The 22,118-nt window shown below is 42.3% G+C and overlaps 1 protein-coding gene across 1 annotated transcript; it reads right to left on the reverse strand.

The window, feature by feature from the left end:
* Positions 1 to 1,076: 1,076 nt before the first annotated feature.
* LOC118918844 (protein SPATA31F1-like) lies at positions 1,077 to 17,021 on the reverse strand. Its single transcript, XM_057499405.1, is given in 10 exon segments — positions 1,077 to 3,126; positions 3,128 to 5,755; positions 5,757 to 5,827; positions 5,830 to 6,180; positions 6,183 to 6,522; positions 6,560 to 6,662; positions 7,677 to 7,733; positions 8,251 to 8,300; positions 8,923 to 9,018; positions 9,020 to 17,021. Coding segments are annotated over 10 exon segments (3,948 nt in total). The 5' UTR covers positions 9,071 to 17,021; the 3' UTR covers positions 1,077 to 2,925.
* Between the last annotated feature and the right edge of the window lie 5,097 nt (positions 17,022 to 22,118).

Here is a 22,118-nt window from a genome sequence, read left to right on the forward strand (position 1 = left end):
CATTTTTTCCATGCATCTGGGTTCACACACTGCTATGACTTCCTAGATCCTAGTAGAATCTTGCCATGGTAACTTCCAAAATCCTACTCCACCTCTGGCTTTGGCTCTAGTGCCCTTCTCCCCACTTGCCACTATTCTTTGTCAGCTCTTCATTCACCCTGTAAGTCTTAATTTGGGGAATCCTTTCTTCCTTTGACACACAAAATCCTCCCTCATTAATGTCACCTACTCTCTACTTACCAACAGTAAAGCATGTGTACTTTGAGCCAAAGCCAGTCCCTCTTGGGAAATCATTCTGTTCCATTTCTTCTGCACCATGATGTTGCTCTAGCACTACTCCATTTGCTCTCCTGCATCATCAATTTATTCCTCTCCACTGGATCTTTTCCATCAACATCCAACATGCTATGTCTCCTTTTAAAAAATCTGCTTGGTGCTATTTCCTCATTTTTCTGCACCTCTGTGGAAAAAAACTCCTTGAATTGATTATACTTGCTATCACCAACCGCTCTTGCATTCTTTATCGAATCTACTCCAGTCATGTCTTCACCTCCATCACTCACTTGAGTCTCTTCTTCCCAAGGCCATGAATGATCTGTGTTGCTAAATCTAATGATCAGCTCCAAGTCATCATCTTACTAGGCTGACCTGCAACTTTTCATGCAGGCACTTACTTTCTCCTTGCAATACTTGTCCTCTCTCAGCTTCCAGTATATAGCCTTCTGGTTTTCCTCCTATCTCATTGGCTACTTATTCTCAGTTTTTGCTTATTTGTTCCTATCATTTTTCTTCAATTTCATACTGTTGAAGAGTCCCAAAGCTTGGCTCTTAGATCTCTCCTTTGTTTATACTCAGTCCCTTGGGGATCTTATCCAGTCTCCTGGTTTTATACCTATCTATATCCACATCTATATGTGTCTATGCATTATCTATCTATCATCATCTATCTGTCATCCACAGCCAGGACCCTCCCTAAGCAGGCTTCTTTGAGAATACACTGTTGGGAGTAATGGTCCCAGGAAGAAGCTGGGAGATAAGTTATGATGCTACTGCAATAATTGTACAAAGAGAGTCATGTTCTGGATTCATTTTGAATGTAGAGACAAGAGGTTTTACTGATGGATTGGATGTGGACTGTTAGGAAAAAATACCAAGGATGATACCAAAGTTTTTGTCCTAAACAAATGGAAAGATGGAGTTCCATTCTGATGTGGTGAATACTATGACTGGGGCATGTTTTGTTATTTATGTGTGATTGGGGATGGAGAATTGGAAGTTCATTTTTCTGTAGTTTGAGATGAATTGAACAGTGAAGTATGTATGTTGGTTAGACAATTTGGGCATGTAAGACTGTCTATCCTATGAGAACATGAGCTCCACTGTGCAAGTCCTGCATCTTGTTCATTGTATTTGCTATAGTACTTTGCAGATAGTAAATACTCAAATATTTTAATTGTTGAATGTTAAGACCTTTCTCAAGGTCACTTACTGTGATCCTTCTAGGATCTTCATCAGCTGAGTACTTTCTCCTGTGCAGGAGCCCCTATTCTATAGCACTCATCATAAATGTAGCTGGTCTGCATTTCCAGCCTGGACTTTGGATTCAAGTACTATTAAGGTATAACTAAACAGCCACTGTCTTAAGCCCTGGGGATGTGACATAATATTGTGATTTTATTCAGCAAGAACAGATGAGAAACTGAATACAAGTGGAAGAAGTAGAAAGCGGGAATAGGGCACAAAGTTGCAAGAGACCAAGATTAGAACCTAGTGATAGACTTCATGTTTGGGCTGACCAAAAGCATGGATTTATTGCCATAGCATTCCCTGATGATGGGGAACAGTTTGGTAGGATAGAGGGTGAGTCTTCTGAGTTTGAATTATTTTGCAGTGTCTTTGGACAGAACGGCCAAATCACTGTTCTCCACATGCTTGGCAAGAGACCTATCACAAAGTTTAAATTTTCCTTCCCCCAAAAGCACTTGGAACTTGGCTGGCTTCCTAGCTCTGGGCTCTTTTGAGTACAAAGCAAATTGGCTTTGCTCCTTCATCACACTCTGATCAGGAACGTGTCAGCTTCTGTCCCAGCTACTCAGACCTCCATCTTCATGCTCCCCCTCCTTGCTTCTCTCCCAGTCTGCCCCTTGGGAGTGGTGGAAAAGACACTCTCCACATCCTACTGTGATCTTCATTCCAGGAGTCCCTCACTCCATGCAGCTGATAGGCAGTGGAGGTTGGAAATAGGCAAGAGAACTACAGCAGACTCCCAGAGGGCTCCAGAAAGGCCCAACCAGTAACCAACAGGGAGCAGAAAAGGGGAGATGCTATCATTTGGTTCTGATTTTTATCCCATCATATTATTAGCTGTGTGCTTTTGATAAACACAAGCACCTCCTCAAGGTTGGAGTACTGTGGAACTCCTCTAAAAACGTCCCCTCCAGATTGGGGGTGTATACAGAAGTCATCAGTGAATTCTGCCTGTGGATTCCTGTCAGTATTTGCTCATGTCCACAGTGCTCTTCTAGGCCCAAGGACACCATGGTAGGTCATGCCAGAATCGAAGCTTGACCTTCCCCTTCAGTGCACCTTCCACAAGGGCCTTCCTTCTCCAGGGTGGGACGGGGAGGAGTTGTGCAGAATGCTGCCCCAGCCGCACTGTGGGATAAAGCTTCCCTAGACAGGAAGGATGGGTTTAGCCTCTCCCATGCCTTCCCTGAACACACCAGAGTGGAGGGAAGGAGCAGACAGAAACTCTGCTTAGAGATATAGAGTGTATTTTGGGGGCCACTCTGCCCCACCCGCACAATAATGAAATGACAGTAACGGTCCTCTCCAAGGACTGAGGACATTGGGGAGCCAACAGCGTCGCTTGAGCAGGGTCGTCTTAAGCAGACCAGCGTTTCCCTCTGAGGCGAGACTTGAGAGTTAGGGCGGTTTCCTTTGTTGGGTGGCACAAGCCACTCGGGGACAGTGCTGAGGGCAGTGGCGGGGGTGGCCCAGGACTGAGGCCGAGTGGAGTGGATGGGAGTGGTGCCCGAGCTTGCTGTCTGGGGGGTGGGGGCCACCCACGAAGGCCAGGCCCCATGTCTCAGTCGGGGGAGACTGGGCCTCGCCCTCTCTGTCTTGCCTTCTCTGTCTGTGTTCGCCCCGTGGGACTTTTGGCTGGAGCCAGGCTCTTTGCTACATTCTCTTTTCCAGTGTTGGCCACTTTCTCAGCTGTAAAGAACTTGGATTCCCTGTGCCCTTGGCCTTTTGTCTTGGGGTTAATATGGTTCAGAAAGGATTTCACCTTGCTTCTCAAGCCAGATTCTGGGAGGCTGGGGCTCTTGTGGGTATGGACTGGCATCACCTGCCCCTGCAAAACACGACCTTGCAAATTTCGGCCCTGCAGTGGCTTACTCTGAATGAGCTGGCCCAGGAGAGGCTGGCCCTGTGACACCTGGGGCACTACAGGCCGGGCATTCTCAGGAATCCTTGCTGGTTTGCGGGTCACACTGAGCTTGGTTTGACTGTCTGGCAGGCCATTCTTCTTGGATTCCTTCCCCCCTAGGGACTCCCGGAGGTAGCTCTGGGAGCTCAAGCTGAGGGTGATGCTGGGACTGTGTTGACAGGGAGCATCAAGGTGAAAGCCTTGTCCCTGCTGCCGGAGGCTGTGGGGTGTTCTGTTCACAAGCATCCCTTCTGGCGTCTGGGCTTCAGCAAGGTGCCCTTTTTCTCTTATTGCAGAGAGCACAAACCCTGCATCCCTTTCTCTGTGGTCCCCTGCTGAGTTGGGTTTCCCTGGGCCCTCTCTCGTTTCTGCCGGCATGGAGACTTGGGCCGAGTCCTTGCTCTTGCCAGAGCTTTGGGGCTCAGGATTCCAGGGCTCCCGCAGGCTGGGGCTGTTCATGCTGCCTTCCAGCTGAACACAAAGCACCCGGGCCTCTGCTGTGTCTCCACCGGGTTGTGAGACTTTGGAGGCCCAGTGGGCAGAACCTTGAGATACTGCTCTGGAACTTGGCTGCTTCTGGTTCTGCTTCACTGCCTTTAACTCAGTGGGCAGCTGCTCTTTGAGGTGGAGCCATTCTGGACCCGGGTCATGAGGAATGTCTGCTGGGATGGGGAGTTCCTGGAGCAATGCTTTTCCTTGGTTGTTTAGACTTCCAGGAGACTCCTGGCTGCATATGTTCTCTGAGATCATTGCCCTTTGTTCCCTGGACTCCCTTGCCTTTATGGGAATTCCCAGTTGTACCTCTAGGATCTTCTTTCTCAGGTGGAAATTTAGTTTGGCTAAGAGGGGTTTCTTTAGTGAGTAGTTTCGAGTTGGCTCTGGTTGGCTGTCTGGAGGCACCATCTCAGTCATTCCTTCTGCCTCCACTTCAGGCAGGAACTCATCTGCAATGTCTGCACAAGTCTCACTGGCATCCTGAAAGCCGGACCCGGGACGTAGATGCTGCTCATCAGAGGAGATCCTCCGAGTCAGTGGCTCTGTTGGGAATTTGTCAGGTCCAGGCACCATCTCTGTGATTCCAGCCTGGGTAGTGACTACCGGTGCCATGGCCCCAGAGAGAGTCACAGAATAAAGAGCAGGCAGCCCTGACAAGAAGGCCAGATACTTGTGTCGTAAAGTCATCTCCAGTTTCTCAATGGCTCTCTTGGACAGGGTTCGGGGCAGCTTAGGATGTGCACTGACAACACCTGGTGAGGCCTGCTGCTGCTCAGGCGCTGTTGGCATCCAGGGCATAACTGCCTGCTGGAGGTCAGGGCCAGCTGCTGCCTGTAGCTCCAGGGGCTTGCTTTCTGGGATGCAGGTGAGGGGAGTCACTTCCAGGCTCCCAGGAATTATGCACTCCCAGGAGCTGTATACACAGGCAGGGACCTTGCCCTGATGAATCTGCCCACTTTTGGAGTTGATATGGCTCTGCAGTATTGCCTTGGCCTGGTCAAACAAGTGTGGGTCTATGATGGGTGAGAATGGGTCACCAGCCCTAATGGCCTCTGGGGCCGTAGGCTGGGGAACACTCACATTGGCTCAGGCTGTGCTGCCCCAGGACAGAGTCTGCTGGTCGGTGAGGGACAGGAGCAACTGGGTGGACTCCCGGTGCTTCTGGGGCAGGCCCCAGCGAGGGTGGATTGACTGGCTCTGGAGGTGGAGTTCCAGCAGCCTCTGGGCATTCTCTGGGAAGAAAAGTAGTTCCCTGGTGACGACCGACATGGGTTTTCCTGGCCGGGATGTTTTCACTCTCTCAGGAGACTGGGCTTTGTCACAAGGCTGACACTGCACAGAGCTCTGCGTGTGCTGAGGTCCCTGGAAGACAGCTGGCAAACCCCACTGATGCTGGAGCTGCCTCTGCAGCAGGTGCTACTCCAAGGCTTCACACTGGGCCAGAGTCAGAAATGCGACACTGACCTGAGCTCGCTGGTCAGATGGAGCAACCCAACTTGGGGAAGATGGGGAAGACGGTGGGGCTGACTGGGATGGAGTTGTAGGCAGCAACGGGAGGAAGGAGAGTCCCTTAAAGAGAAAAGGATCATTCAAGGGGTACCTGGACATGCTCCCGTTTGTGGAGAAGCCTTGAGAGCCCAAGACAGTGTCAACTAGGGACTCACTGTGTAGAGAAGGGAGGCCACAGAATAGCTGGCTGTATTTCTGTTGCAAACGGCCCACCGAGTCATAAACCTGTTGACCAGGAAATGGGTAGAGGCCACTAAAGTGTTCTAAGGGCTGGAGAGGGAGAGGCTGTCCAAGCCACATGGTTTGGGATTTGCAGGTAGTGGTGTCTTTGTTCCGGGTCCATAATGGGCAATTCCAAGACCCAGAAGGCCTGGGTGGGCTGGCCGTCATACAGGAACCCCATGTCTGGTAGGAAATGGCCCCCAAATTCTCAACAGCAAACTTAGAAGTATTCTGGAGGAAAGAAACTGGTTGGTTATGTTCAGGTCCATAAAAGAATGGTGGGTTTGGCATAAGCTACCTCAGGGACTCCTCCACACGTCTGGGGAGCCCCCACCTCTGGAAATACATCCATTTTTTCACATGAACTTCAAGAATTCTCAGGACTCCAGGACAGAGGAACGGCAGTTGGGCAGGGAGGGCAGCTGCCATGAGCAAGGCTATGGGATGTGTCAAGGTAGTGATTTCTTGGTTCAGGGTCAGCAGAGACACCTGGGAAATCAAGGGCTGCTGCTCTTGTTCCTGTAGACAAGGTTGGTGTCGCTGTGTGTCAACTCCTCTTGGTACATCAGAATTCTAGGCTCCTGAAGGCTTGAAGAAGACATCATGTCTGGGCCCCACGGCACCTCTGGCACTTGAAATCCCTGCCTTAGTTTGAGGTGCTCAGTCCAGTCATCACGGATGTTGATTGTATCGGTTAACTGGACAGCTGGCTGTGTTAAGGATTTCTGATCTGTGAATTGTGATGCTGGGGGTGTTGGAGATGGAAGTGGAAGCTCTTTGGAGTGAGCAGAACAATGCTCTAGATTCTGCTCAAAAGACACTCTTGACATGGACAAAATATCTAGACAAGGAGTCGTGCGATGGTCCTGATGAAGTGGGGGAGATCAGGGCACTCTCACCCACCAGCAAATGCTGAATCTCCAGAGCCATGCCATCGCAGGTTTGGCAGCTGGTGTCTGTACACAGGATACTCCACACACTTCCCTCCTGAGGAAGCCAGCTTTGGCTGGGAAGGGAAATAGGGCAACTGTTACAGAGGCAGTGACAGCTGCCTCCTTAGAAGTATGTGGCTTGCGTATGGGCCCTGCCCTCCTCTAGTCCTTAAAGCCCTGGAGCCTGTACTCCGGGGTATTTCCCCATCTACTTTATTCCCAGGAAAATGCCATTTGGCAAGTTACGGTGGGCTGGGCTGAGGGACTTGTTGGGCAAGGTCGCAGATAACTGATGGGAGCGCGTGGCCAGAAGAGACTGGGAGGTGGGGTGAGTTCTCTGCTGACGTGTGTTGAGTCGCTGAACTAGGAGAAGGGAACGAGGCAGATGGGTGGAAGCCAATGTTTAGCTGATGGGGCATCACCAGTAAAGTCAACAGGTAGAACCTGGCCTCAATCTTGTTTGTAGCTAAGAAGGCCAGAGCCTAGTAATCAGTATTTCCAAACTGGAAAATGAGGTTCTTGTGGGAATTCTGCATTCTGGGATTATAGGGTGCACACAATATCTCTTGGGAGCCAGTCTCATTCTCTAGAGATCATAAGAAGAGGATAAGATGACAGACTCATGTCTGAGGGCCGTCTCTGGACCTAACCTTCCTGAAGGCAGAACCAGAGGAGGTAATGTCAGCAGGTCCAGCCAGACTCTGAGGGGTCTGCCCTTGAAAAGGCACAGTTGTAGAGAGACTATGCAATGATTACTTATTCATGCACTCATTTATCCATTCTCTTGACTGGTAACTTTTCTTATGGCTGAGTGCAAACCCATGTAGAGTCTTTTATGAATTGCCCAGTAGTCACATCCTGAATTCCAGGATCATGGTGAGCCTCGCCCAGAGCAGAACTGAGAGACTCCCCCCTTCTGAGACATATGATTCCCCTCTGCCCTGGAAACCCTCTCAGCCAGCCCTCCAGCCTCCACTGTCCCTGGCTCCCTCCCAGACACTGTCCCTCTCCTCATCCCTGCCCTGGCCAGGCAGAGAATCATCACAGGCCAGGCCGGGAGCTGGAGACTATGAAGAGCACGTGATCACCTTTTCATGATAGAGAGCAGCTCCCACGGCTTCTCATCCTCCTCCTGGGGAAGTCTCCTGGCTGAGAAACCAGGAGACGGTGTTACATGGAACGGGGGAGGATTCGGGGACATCCTGCAGGAAGCTGAAGGCCTTTGGTTGAGAGGATACTGGAAACCCCCAGTCAGTGCTCTAAGGCATGTCTGTGTACAGTTTAACCAGTGATGAAGTGATGTCCTGGACCTGATCTCCCTTGATTATTACAACCACACTGAGTGAGGTGGGATCATCAGATGCCCATTTCATGGATAACCAAGAAATAAAGTGACTTCCACAGGGTCATAAAGCTAGTAAATGACACAGGTAAGACTTCTGTCCTACTTCCTAATTTCTCAATCCTGGGGTAAGGTGGATAATTTTGGAACATTCCCAGGCTCTGATTTCCCACCCAAGAAAGTCTTCTGGGAAAGTCTATCAATTTCGGGATTGGTGCCTTCAGTAGTTAGAGTACCTGGCTCCTGGCACTGGGCCAGAGAGGGACAGATCCCTGGGCACCTCGCCCACCGTGTAGGGGAGTCAGAGAAGGGACTGGGACTTAAGCCTTGATGCTGCATCTCTATTCCTTTGCTTGACTTTTCAGTAATGCTTAAAGACAAAAAAGAAGTTAGAGTATGATTTGGGGATAGTTTTCTTTTTTATGTCCAAAATGTGATAAAGGAAAATTGTATTTCCAATCTCTTTCTGTTTATCTATCTATATTGTGTACACTCACCTACATTTCCTTCCTCTACTCCACCCTTTTCACCTGAACATTTCACTTTTCTACTTATTTCTCAGTGGCATTGAGGCTTTCTATATTCCATACCTCCTACCGCCTTTCCAGGACAAGTTTTCAGAGGGTTTAACACTAGTCAGGAGGATATTGGGACAGATTAAATGGTGATTGGTTTTTGCTACTAAGGCCACCAATCAGAAAATTCCCCCACATTGGGAGGTTCTGAGATCTAGTGAGGTAGATTCCATCTCTTCCAGGTCTCAACCCAAGCCAGAGATGTTAATGATTTTTCAATTAGAATAAACTGCAACAAAGGCCTGATGAGGAATTATTTCTAGGCTCTGAAAAGAGAAGTACCATATAAGGTTAATAGGTGTATGGTACAAGATTTGGGGGGCAAAAAATAGGAGGGCAAAAGGAGAGACTCTGAAACCTTAAAAGCTTCTTATCTGAGACTTAACTCGTTCAGTCGTGGTCACAGTGTTTTCCTACCTGGCAGCAGCTCCTTTTAGGTTCCAACCTTAATGCATGGTAACTCCTTTTCACTTGCCAGATAATTAGGATAATAATGAAGATGGAGCCATAGGTATGTATATAAGGGATATCCAACATCCCACAGAGCAAAAGTAGGGCTCAACATGGTCTAAGCCTCATTAGCATGAGGAGACCAACCATCTCTGCATGAGGGCGGTCAGTGTCCTCATGCGTAATGACTCCCAATGCCTTGTCATCTCTGCCTCACAGTTGATGGAACCAGGCCACCAGACTGCATCACAAAGCCCTTCTGTTTCACAGGCAGGGGCAGCTCATAGACCTTAATCTGTCTTAGGGAAGCTTATGTGGTAATTAAGTCTGCAGGTGAGGGTATCTGATTGTCAGAGTTACAGAGCCTGGGACTAAAGGTGTCCACTCACAGGCAGTGTCTATGGTCCCACTTTGTTTTCTCTCTGCACACCATACAACAGCCTGACGGCTCATTTCTCTCCTTCAGGACCCCTGTCTAGTCACTCATCCCCAGAAAACAGAGTGTTTAGGGACACAGGGAACCTTTAGAGGAAGAGTCATTGGGACAGAAGACTCTCCACCAATTCTCTGACATGTACTAGAAGTGTATCTGAGAAGCACACAGGAGCTTAGGGAGGGCAGAGTCTGACGATGGCTTGGAAATGGAGCGCTTTAATGTTACAGGCAATGGGTGATGGAAAATTAGAGGTGTGTGAAGGGAACCCTGGTTGATGAGGCAGGGAAAGGCCAAAGTGGCAATATCTTTAGATTTAAGTCTGTGAAATATGGGAAGTCTCCATTCTGTGTGGTGGGAAGAGGTTGTGAGCACTGCTTTCCATGGAGACACAGGAATTTGGCTCATTTCTGCAGCACTATTCAGAGTTTTGTGTTTCACAGCTGCTCTACCCATGTGATAGCATTCTGCTTGCTCAGGAAGATGACTTCCTGTAGAGATGAGTGGCCACTTCCAACTAATGATCATAAACTAATTGCCACTCATGGACCTGCTTATTTCCTCTGCATGTACATGCTTACCTGAGGAATTTTGGGTTTTAACATGGATTTTGGTAACTTTAAAGCAGTACAGGTACTTTCCAATTAGGCCTCAGACCCATCACTCCTACTCCTTGACTATTGGTTTAGATATCATATTACTTGCTTCCCCTCTGAGGATATTGTGACATAATATCCCAGGTTTTCTTGAGAGAAGCGTGTCTTGGTAGCAGTGCTCTAGCAGCCAAAAAATGCTTGGGTTCAATAATCTCTGAGGAGACTATTTTGGTCCTTTAGCATCCAGTCCTATATGCTGCTGGAACGGTGAAACCTCAGTCTATGCTCATCCCTAAGCTGGGCAGTGTCAAGGGTACAAAGACAATTCAGTTGTGCTGTTTTCCTGCTGTTGAGAGACTTAAGTATCTTGTTCCTAAGTTAGGACTAATTTACGCGAAGCAAGAGTCAACAATCTAGAACAAATAGAATTATATGCTTATTTGTGAGGCCCACGTCACAAACATCCCCTTTCAGAGAAGAGAAAGCATAGTGAGGATCAGGGTGGTCAGAGAGGGGTCCTGGGTAGAGTGACGCTGGAGTTGGATCTAAAAGTACAGGATGTAGGGAAGAGGAGCATGCTCTAGGTGGGGGAGAAACTTTACAACACACAAATGCAGAACACTGAGGAATAGGTCATGGAGTGCATTTGGCAGTTAAGAAATGCAGTCTAGATTGACAGTGACTGCATTGGGGTGTGGGTGGGGACTTGATAATATGGGTAAATATAGTAACCACATTGTTTTTTCATGTGAAATCTTCATCAGAGTGTATATCAATAATACCTTAATAAAAAAAAAGAAAAAGAGAAAGAAGAAATGCAGTCTATTTCTAGCAAAGGTGCATATGGGTGGACTGGATAGGAGTGTGGGGAAAGACTGGATAAGGTCTCTTGATGGAGGCATTTACTTATTTCAATAATTATAATTAATTGCCTTCTTAAAAAGTAGGCATACAAGCACATATACAAAATTCAAAAGGCAAAAAAGGTGTGTGCTATGTCTTTCCCACCCTTGTCTCTGCTTTTCCCTTACTTGTGTATCTGTCTTCCCAGTGAGTTTCAGCCTGGGGCAAGTTCACTTTGGATTCAGTGAGACCAAAAAATGACAATAGAACGTTTTGGGGTGAAAGGGTTTATACCCAACTTTATTCCCATGGTGGCAGGTCAAGCACAGAATACCTTCCACCTTAGAGCAAGTCTGCATGCATCAAGCTGGTCTCTGCCTCTGAGCCTCTTTGCCCCTGCAGTCATCTCAGTCTCTGTCCTTAGCACGGCCACCACTCCAGTCTCTGCTCTCCTGCAGCCTTGCAGCCCAGTGCACTGGGCAGACCTCTTTATCTAGAGTCAATAATAACATATAGCCCACATGTGTGTAGTCAGCAAGCTGACCAGGGTCAGGTGAGAATCCTGGCTATAGGCACTTTTACTTTCTCCACAGTATTTCTCAGAATTTCTGCTCCACATATCTTTCAGAATTAATTTAGCATAGGAAGCATATGTATTGATATATAAATACATAATAAAATAAACTGATATATTTTTCTTCACAACTGGAACATATGATAGACACTGTTTTCCCCTTGTTTTATTCAACGATATAAATATATATTGTATATGTAATTTTCTTTGATGGTTGTCAGTCTTTGATAGAACTACAACATGACTTATCTTCAATTCTATATTCATGGATATTTAGTTATTTACAGTGTTTTGCTCTGAATAATAATGCTGACATGAACCTTATGTATACAAGTCCTTGCACACAGGTATAAGTATATATGTAGGAGAAATTTCTAAGAGTCGAATTGATGGATGAAAGAGTGTATTTTAAATGTGACATTGCCTATTTGCCCCAATTATATAAATTTACACTCTCACCAAAACTGTGTAAGGGTGCCTGTTGCCACACTTGTCAATTCAATATTATCAAAATTTTTTATCTCCATCAACCTCAGAAGTGATCAATTGTATCTTGCATTTTACAAATTTGTTTTAAGGTTGACTACTTATTTTTTGCATGCTTATTTCCTTTTCTGTTAAATATATGTTCCTATTCTTTGATCTATTTATCTATAAATGCCTTTTAATATTAAGAAAATTAGTCCTTTGTATATATGTATTGCAAATAATTTTTTCTGTTTGTTGTTTATGATGATTTCTTGCCATATAGAAAATTTTGCATTTTATGTAGTTGAATCTATTAGTCTTATTATTAGTCTCATTAGTTTTTATTTTATGGCTTCTATGTTTTAAGAAAAATTTTAAAGGTTTTTCCCTTTCTGAAGTTCTAAGAAAGTTCTCCCTGATTCTTCTGGTACTCATGGTTTCATTTTTTATGCTTGCAACTTTGCTGCACTTGAAATTTATTTTTTTAAAATAAATGAGTGAAGTTGGTGCCTGTACTAGCTAAGAATTGCATTCAAGTATATGTGACAGATTTAACTACAAAATAGGGCTTCTCAGGGGCTTTTGGATTTTAGCACAAAGGAAAGCTGGAAATAGCACTGCTTTTACTACTACAACAAAAAATCACAAAACTATCTGCAAATCTGCAACTTTTTTGAATTTATCAGAGAGCTGAGCTTCCAACGAAACACAATTAATCTTAATCTAAGAAAAGACAGCATGGTGGCTCCAAGGGGGTTTGCACAAGTGCACTTGCTTATTCGGGGCTGAGTCCTCACCTGGACACCATCAAGTTGGTAAAATTCAGGTATAAATTTTAAGGAATTGCTAAAGGCCAAATGCAAGCCAGCATGAGAATACAGAAATTGTAGAAGGCCACAGTACAAGAGTAATTCACACTCACTTGCAGGCTCTTCTCCATGGACCTTACCATGTGTTCACAAGAAAGATTAGGGACAGCATGTGAGTCATGAGAAAGTCTCCCTTTAATACAAATCTGGGGAAAGGAAGATCTGCCATGTAGGGAGAGGTACCAAGCCCTATCCAGATCCTTCCCCCATCTTCCCTAGATAACAAAAGCCTTAAATTGCTGGTTGTAGTAAGTTCTGTCATTTAACAGTAAGTCATGTATTAGTGAAGACCCACTACAGCTGGAGAAAGGGAAAAGAGAAAAAAAAAACTTCTACCTCTGTAGATCAAGACTATTAGAGATCTTGCAGCAGAAGGTGGGGCAGGATCACGGAGAAGGCCGTACCCCTAAGACTCAAACTGGGCTACAGTGCCTATCTAATACTGATGCTGAATCAGAAAATATCTGAGAACACTTCCCCCACCCCTCCCACCACCAAGGAGGCTAATAAGCATTGACCAATAAGTAACAGCAGTTTAGTGCTGAAATAGCATCAAAAGCATGGAGGATGACACTTTCTGAGGAGCAGGCACAAGGGAAGATGTAAAGCTGAGGGTGGAGCAGACACTGATGAAACGTCTGACAAACCAACGTCAACCATAAACACAGGTAATGTTAGAGAAACTTGAAGCCTGATGGGCATTGACAATATTCACAGCAAAACACAACCCAAACATAAGTCAGCTCCTGAGTAGATTGACTCAATCCCTAGCTCTAAAATCCTAGCAGAAGGAGAAGTGTGCCCATTTCCAGGCATTAAGGCTATTTACCTCAGTCTTTACTTCCTTACATTAGATGTCCCACTTTCAACAAAGTGTTATTCCTAGGCATACAAAAAGGGAAGAGAAAAATGACACACTACTAAGAGACAAAGCAATTAACAGAACCAGACTCAGACATGATACAGATATTGGACTTATCAGACAGGGAAATTAGAAGAACTATGATTAGGTAAAAGGGTCTAGTAGAAAAGGTGAACAGCCTTCATGATAAGATGGGTGATTTCAGCAGAGATGGAAACTAAGAAATAAAAACATGGTAACATAAAGATTTATTTTGTTTGGCTCATCAGTAGTGTTGACACAGAGGAGGAAAGAGTCAGTGAACCTAAAGACAATTCAAAAGAAATTATCCAAACTAAAACATAAAGGAAAATGTGGGGAAAAAAAATCTCACAACAGATTGGAGCTGTAGGACAATATCAAATAATCCAACACATGCAACTGGCATCCCAGAAGAAGAGAGAGACAGAAGAAGAGATTGGGAAAGAAGAAATATTTGAAGAAATAATGGCAAGAAAATTTCAAATTAGTAACCAATACCAGGCTACAAATCCAAGAAGATTAGAGAATACTAAGAAAAATAAACATCTAAAAACATACCCAGACATATCATAAGTGAACTTCTAAGAACTAAAGACAAAGAGAAGATCTTGAAGGCAGCTTGATTAAAAAAAATATTAATAAACAAACATAAGAAGATTGCAGACTTCTTATCAAAAACTAAGTAAACTAGAAGACAGTGGAGTGACATCTTCAAAGTTCTGGAAGAAAAAAAATATCAACCTAGAATTATACACCAAGACAAAAAAAGTTAAAAAAAAGAAAGAGGAATAAAGACTTTCTCAGCACAATAGGGTTTCTCTTCCACATAAAACAGGAAATTGGCTGTCAACTAATAATTCTCCACTTCTTCCTAGCTAACTGAACCCTAATTAAAAAAAAATTAAGGTAAAATTCACATTACAGAAATTCACCATTTAACCATTTTTAAATGTACAATTCAATGGCTTTTAGTACATTCACAACTATGAATGTACTGTGAAGCCATCACCGCTAATTCCAAAACATTTTCATCACCCCCAAAATAAACCCTACACCCATTAAGCATTTCATCCTCTCCCCAGTCCCTGACAATCACTAATCTGCTTTCTATGTCTATGGAATTTCCTATTCTAAACACTTAATATAAAAGGGAATCATACAATATGTGGCCTTTTGTATCTGGCCTCTTGCACTTAGCATAATGTTTTCAAGGTTCATTTGTGTTGTAGAATGTATCAGTACTTCATTCATTTTTGTGACTGAATAATATTCTACTGTATTGACACACTACATTTTGTTTATCTGTTCATCAGCTAATGGACATTTGAGTTGTTTTAATTTTTGAGCTATTATGAATAATGCTGCTATGAACATTCCTGTACAAGGTTAGTTTGCACACCTGTTTTCAGTTCTGTTGGGTATCTATGTAGGAGTGGAGTTTCTGGGTCATATGTTCTATGTTCAACTTCTTGAGGAACCACTGAACTGTTTTCCACAAATGTCTGCACCATTTTACATTCCAGCCAGCAATGTATGATGAGCCTAACTTTACTCAGGGCTACCGTATGCCTAGTTCCTCTGGATGAATCATGATTGGTAATAGCCAACTGATGGATATTATATTTTACAAAAATACAACAATATTTCTAGTCTGACATTTCTAGCTTTTCCTGAAACTTATCACTCTACTATTAAGAGAGAGAGTTGCTTTCCTTTCCTCTTGAAACTGGTCAGGCTACTGAAAAATAGAAGATGGAGTAAGTAATGTGTGACTTTTGATGTTATATCAAAAAGGCAATCTGGCTTCTGCCTAGCTCTTTTTCTTAGGACATGTGCCCTTGAATTCATGAATAGTCATGTTGGAAGTCCAGAACAGATCATGAGGAGAGGTAACATAGAAATAGAATGAGATGCTAAGGAGCCCCAGGTGCTCCAGCCCCAGCTGATTATCCTCTCAACCCAGGTACCAGATATGTGGATGAGTTAATCTTCTCATGATTCCAGCACCAGCATTATGACTGCAACTGCAGACAAATCCCAAACAAAACTGCCTAGTTGACCCCAGTCAATCACCCAAACAATGAAAAAAATAAAATATTATAATTGCATCTTAAGCTATTTACTCTGGGGGTGGTTTATTAATCAACAATACTTGTTAAAACAATTGATATCTTTGCTAGGTCCCCATTTTCTAGACTACTTTGCATCTAAGGATGGACATGTGGACCCAGTTCTGATTAAGATATATGAGGAAATTTGCTGGGGGGCTTTTGGGAAAGAGTTTGTTTTCTGATAAAAGAGACAGGATATGATCACTTCCTTATAGCTTTACAACCTATGACACCATTGCTTCCTGCCTTTGAATAAGAAGTGTGGAGATAATGCTTACATCTAGGGCAGCCATCATGTGACCCTGAGGTGACAGGTCAGAGGATAAAACATCAGCATCTGAGGAAGATGGAGAAGAATAGACAGTGCTTAGATGTTTGATGGCATCACTAAATCCCTAAAGGAACCCTGGAACCTTGTGAATGTGGCTACATTTTCTGAGCCAGAGCACTTACATTTCTTCTAAGTACTTTTCATTTTCATGTACCATAATTCTGGGTTATAGCTGTTTTCTAATTTCATCTAAGATGTAGTTTTCAATTCTTGTTTTCCTTGTTTTCAGGTAATTTTCTAGAAGAAACATATATTCATCAACCGATCAACCTTATAATAAGAAAATGAAAATTAAATCAACAATAAGATAACATTTTCATCTCTTAGACTGACAAAAAAATGATTATGAAATGTATTAGGAAAGATGTGCAAAAGAGGCCTTCTACATGCTGCTGGGTGGAACATAAATAATAACAAACTTTTGGAGTGCAATTTAGGGGTGCTTATGGAAATGTAAAATGCACATAGCCTTTGACTTAGCATTTCCCCTCCCAGGAATTTATCTAATAAAATCACAAAGACTAATGTACAAGATTTTTCACCACATAATTATAATAGTGAAAGAGAAGAAGTAACTTAAACAGGAAACAAATAAATTATGATGCATCTCTAATGGAATATTATGCAGCCATTAAAAAGGATGAGGTAGATACATATGCTTTTGTATATAAATGAAACAAGTGTATATAATATCTTCTCATTTTTGTAGAAAAAAGTATGGGGAACACACACATATATTAATTATAATATTTATAAGTAGTATGTTTACATTGTAAACATTATATAAATAAATAAAAATATAATGGAATTGTTAAGGGCCATCTTGGAGGCTGGCTACCAGACAGGCAGATGAATTATTTATTCTCCCACCTCTAAGAGATTGTTACAAGGTAGTTTTTTTTTTTAATTTTTATACTTGATTTATATGTGAATCTCACATTTCTCCCTTATTATTATTATTTTTTAAATAAAATGCCGAAGTGGTAGGTAGATGCAAAATAAAGGTAGAAAACATTTTTTAGTGCTTGTTACAAGGTAGTTTTACTGTATTCCCTGTCCAGAGTTGTCCTGCATGGCTAAGTGATAGTTGGACTGGCTCTGTAATACACCACCTTATTTGTTTTACATCCTTTCCTGCTTCACTTCCCTTAAAACTTCACCCTCCCTATAAAGAATTAGTGCTTGTGCTTTGACTGGGCTCTGATTTTAAAGAACTGGAGCTAAGACAAATAGTATAGCTTAAATATCTTGATAAAAATGTTAAATGGGGGTAAGGAATTTTAATACAAAATTTTAAATAAATTTAAATAAAAAATTTAAATGGCTGGGAAGGAGAAAGGAACAGAAAGTGCTTTAAGGTGTGCAAGGGATCAGTGTGCTTCATGCATGTACTCTCTTTCTGAGAAAACTCTGGAAAGTACTGAGAAAAGAGAAGTCATGGTATAAAATAACTGTCAATGAGCACTGAATTCATTTAACTAGATTTCCTTTTCCATTTAATTTTTTTCTCTTCAAAACCACTATTGAACTATCCAAGGAAATATAAAAATAGAAAATCTATTTAAATATTGGAATGTCATCTATATTCTGTGAAATTTCAGCAAGATACAGTGCAAATGTGTCTGGACTGAAGGACATGCTAACCAGCTTTTAATTTCATGAACATAAAAGAAAATTTCACCTGGAAAATAAATAGATGAGAATCCCCCAAAGAACTCCCCCACAAATCCAAGATCAGAATAATACACCTGGGAGTGAGAGGAGTGGGCTGTGGGATGGTGGTGGGGTGTGTGTGGGGCTGGGGGAGAACAAAATGACCTTGAACCTGCCCCATGGCCTAGCCTTAAAGCAGCCATCTTCTTGTCCACTAGCATTTCCAGAGTAGAAACCTCTAGGCAAATCAGGAACATTGCTGCAGGCCCCCTGCAACAAAGAGCTGTGTCTTAGCTGATTTCTGGTTGTCATGACCATCATGGGAAAAAACAACCACTAACTACATCAGTGAATATGGTGGAACCACTCTTTTTTTATACAAAGTGAAAAATTATACACTTTATTTATATTGTATTGAAATAAATTTTCACTGAGTACTTGCATTTAAAAAACAGTCACACTTTAACAAGACAATTACCCATAATAAAGTCATGCTTCATGAAAATCCAGTATAATTTGGGTAACAAGCTGCCTGTTTTTGTAAATAAAGTTTTATTGTAACACAGTCATGCCTGTTTCTTGATGTATTGTTAATGCCTGCTGTCTCACTACAAAGGCAGAGTTGGGTAGTTGCAGCAGAGGCCCACCAGTCTAAATAGTTACTATCTGAAAATGTGGCTAGCAACAGCTCTGTAGTTACAGGCAGACTGTAAGAAAGTTCCAGTAATGACATATTTGCACATGGTCTTCTATTGCACATTTTCCCTAAGCCCTTGTGCAGGAGTATACCTTATGCTCAAAGACCTTATATCTCTAGATATAAATGCTGTATAAAAGTTTTTCCTTTATCAAAAATTACAAATATTTTATAAATGTTTTAATCCTATTCTATCTGACACATGGCATTGCAATTCTACAAAGTAGTGAACTCTATAAATCACCTTTAGGTTAGCACCAGTTTTTATATTGAAAAAGGGAAACAATTTAATAAAGTATGGGAAAAGTTGAATTTTGAACACAGAAAGGGGTAAAACCCCTCTAGAGTGTCCATTTAGGAGGATTATTTGCAACTATACTAAACCCTGAAGTTCACATTGGCTTCTTGTTTTCACCTCTCCAGATAACTAAAGAAAGAAGTATTTTAGGCTGTTCAGCCATTTCTATTCATCTGCACCTAACCCTTGGAAATATAAGGGCCATGAATTGTTTTAACTACCTTGGATTTTGGGAAGGACCCATGACATTTTTCCATCATTCTTATGTCAGGGAACACCCTTCAAATATCCTAAGAGTGTCTCTTATATTTACAGCTCTTAAGTTTTGGCAAAGAGTATGTATTACTGTAAGGGTCCTATAAAGGTGTCTAATAAACAGCTGCTCTTTCTCCTTAGGGAGATGGCTGGTCCCCTCCTCACTCTTTCCCTGTTTCTCCCAAGCAATCTTAATTCTAAGATAGCAAAAATGCCCAAGATTAGGGGCTGGAGAAAAGGATGGGCTGTAGGGCAGTCAGTGGAAAGCAAAGTAGAATCAGACACATGATTCTGGGAATTACATCAATGAGTTTACTGTAGAAAAAGAGGCTTTGGATTTTGAAGAACCAATGAACTCCCATATGTAAGAGTAGGAAAAGTTTAATGATTAATCATGGAGTTATAAGTTTAATTTATATTTGGAGAAAAACTAACAAAATGAGCTTGCTTATGACAAACCACATATTGGGTTGCAACATGGATCTGTGCTGTGTATGAGGAGGTGCTCAGTAACTGCTTTCTGATGAGAAGAATCACTACTTTTCTCCAAAGCAGTGGTTTTCAATCTTGATGATTTGTTATTAAATCATATCATGTCAAAATCTGTGAATGTTTTACCCAATGAAAAACAAAGATGATTTAAATTTATCTCTATAATATGCCACTTTTACTCACTTCTCTTCAGATATGCTTGGGTGTGTGGGAGAGAAAGGGTAGAATTACAGCACATATGCTGAAAATAGGTTGAGAGCCACTTCCCTAAAGAGCAGGTCTTGCCAAAATCAGGTAATGTGGTAAAGAACATTCCTAGTTGATGTAGGAGTGAATATCACCTATCATGATTTGGCAAGGTTTCTTTTTTCTTAATCAAGGCCCGTAACATACTCATTAATCACTTGCTCCACCAGCCAGGCAGGTGTGGAACAAGAAGACCAAAGTTAGTTACGACTTGACAGGAATACTTTGGCGCAAAAAGGACAGGCTATCTCCTAACTAGCAGGCTTGGGCAGAAGCTAGTAACATTGCTGGGATGGATGCTGAAAGGGCAGGCGGCTGTACTGAACACACTGAACTAGAGCAAGGATTAGAGCAAAGAGCAGACAACTGACAAACTAATTTCCATGACTCAGCAGAGGAAAGGGCAGGAAGAAGCTGAAATCGGCCGAATATCAGGTCTCTACGGCTAAGGTATCATCAGTTCTGATCAGACCTCCTATTGCTGTTCTCCTATACTTGGCTTTTTGGTTCTACAGCTCCCCTGACCAAACAAGGGAAGCCATAATTAAGAGGACCTTGATGTTCTCAGAGTGGGCTACTCTATCTTCCATCCATCACCCAGTTTCACTTTGCATAGGCTAGTTGATTCACTGGAGAGTCAGAAATAGCTGTGTGTCTTCTTTTGGGAGAATGAAAAAAAGAAAGGAATTTAATAGTGTTTGGAAAAATTGATATTTACAATAAGAAGTAACTAGGTAAAATACTGATGAAATAAGGTTAAGTGAAAAAAACAGCATGTGAAATTATTTGAGCAGCATGAGTATACCTGTGTAAAAATGTACCCATGAGAAAAAAGACCAGAAAGAAATATGCAGACTTTTGGCAGGTTAGGGAGGTAAAGTTCTGAGTATATTTTTTCCATTTTTCTGAATATGTTGCTGTGCTTCTATAGTTTAAAAAAGCGTTTCAGAGTAAATAGTTAAGGAGCTGCCAATCCAATGATAGACTAAGTTTCTTCAGACCAGCTCTCCTGCTAAGAACACTTTACAAGACTGACAAAATTTAAAAAAATATCTGTTTAAGGCATGATCCAGTAAAGAAAGAATAGATAAACTGAACTTCAATAAAAGTAAAAACTTCTGTTCTGCAAAAGACACTGTCAAGTGGATGACAAGACAAGCCATAGACTGGGAGAAAATATTTGCAAGAGACACATCTGACAAAGGGATGTTAACTAGTGTATGCAAAAAACCCTTAATCAACAATAAACACACACAATCCCATGAAAAAATCGACCAAAGACCTTAACAGACACTTCACTAAAGAAGATATATAGATGGCAAATAAGCATATGAAGATGCCCCATGGCATATGTTATCAGGGAAGAACAAATTAAATAGATTTAATGATAGAATAATAGGTAATATTACACATGTATTAGAATGTGTATTAAATCAAGAACACTGGCAATGCCAAATGTGAGGATGTGGGGTAGCATGAACATTCATACACTGCTGGTGGGAATGCAAAATGGTACAGCCACTTTGGAAGATGTTTGGTGGTTTCTTACAATTTGAAACATACACTTACTATATGACCCAGCAATCGTACTCCTTGGTATTTATCCAAAAGAGTTGAAATCTTATGCTCACACAAAAATGTGCACACATATGTTTATAGCATTATTAATAATTGCCAAAACTTGGGATAACCAAGATGTTCTTCAATAGGTGAATGGATAAACTGTGGTATGTCCAGACAACAGAATATTATTCAGCACTAAGAAGAAATGAGCTATCAAGCCATAAACTAATATAGAGGAATCTTAAATGCATATTACTAAGTGAAATAAACCAATCTGAAAATTCTATACCATTTGATTCTCACTACATGACATTCTGAAAAATGCAAAACTTTAGAGCTTGTAAAAGATCAATGGTTGCCAGGGATTAAGGAGGAGGGAAGGATGAATAAGTGAAGCATAGAGGATATTTAGGGCAGTGAAACTACTCTGTATGATAATATAATGGTGCATATATATCATTATCCATTTGTCCAAACCCATGGAATATATACCGCCTCTGGTAAACTATGGCCTCTGGGTGACTATGATGTGCCAGTATAGGTTCATCAATTGTAATAAATGTACCACTCAGGTGCAGGATATTGATAGTAGGGTGGGCTGTGTGTGTGTGCCAGGAAAGGGAGGGTGGCAGGCAGGGAAGGAGAGAACAGAAAGTATATGGAAAATCTCTGTCCTTTTCTCTCAATATTACTATGAACCTCAAACTGCTATAAAAAAGTAAAGTCTGTTTTAAAAATCTGTTTGAAGGAAGTACCAAAGCAGTGAGGAATTATGGAGCCAAGACTCATATGAAGGGAAGTTTACAGAGGTGAGACTTATATTTGGGGCTATCTTTCCCCATATGGCTATT

The sequence above is a fragment of the Manis pentadactyla genome, chromosome 3, assembly GCF_030020395.1.
Source record: "Manis pentadactyla isolate mManPen7 chromosome 3, mManPen7.hap1, whole genome shotgun sequence".
Classification (NCBI taxonomy): domain Eukaryota; kingdom Metazoa; phylum Chordata; class Mammalia; order Pholidota; family Manidae; genus Manis; species Manis pentadactyla.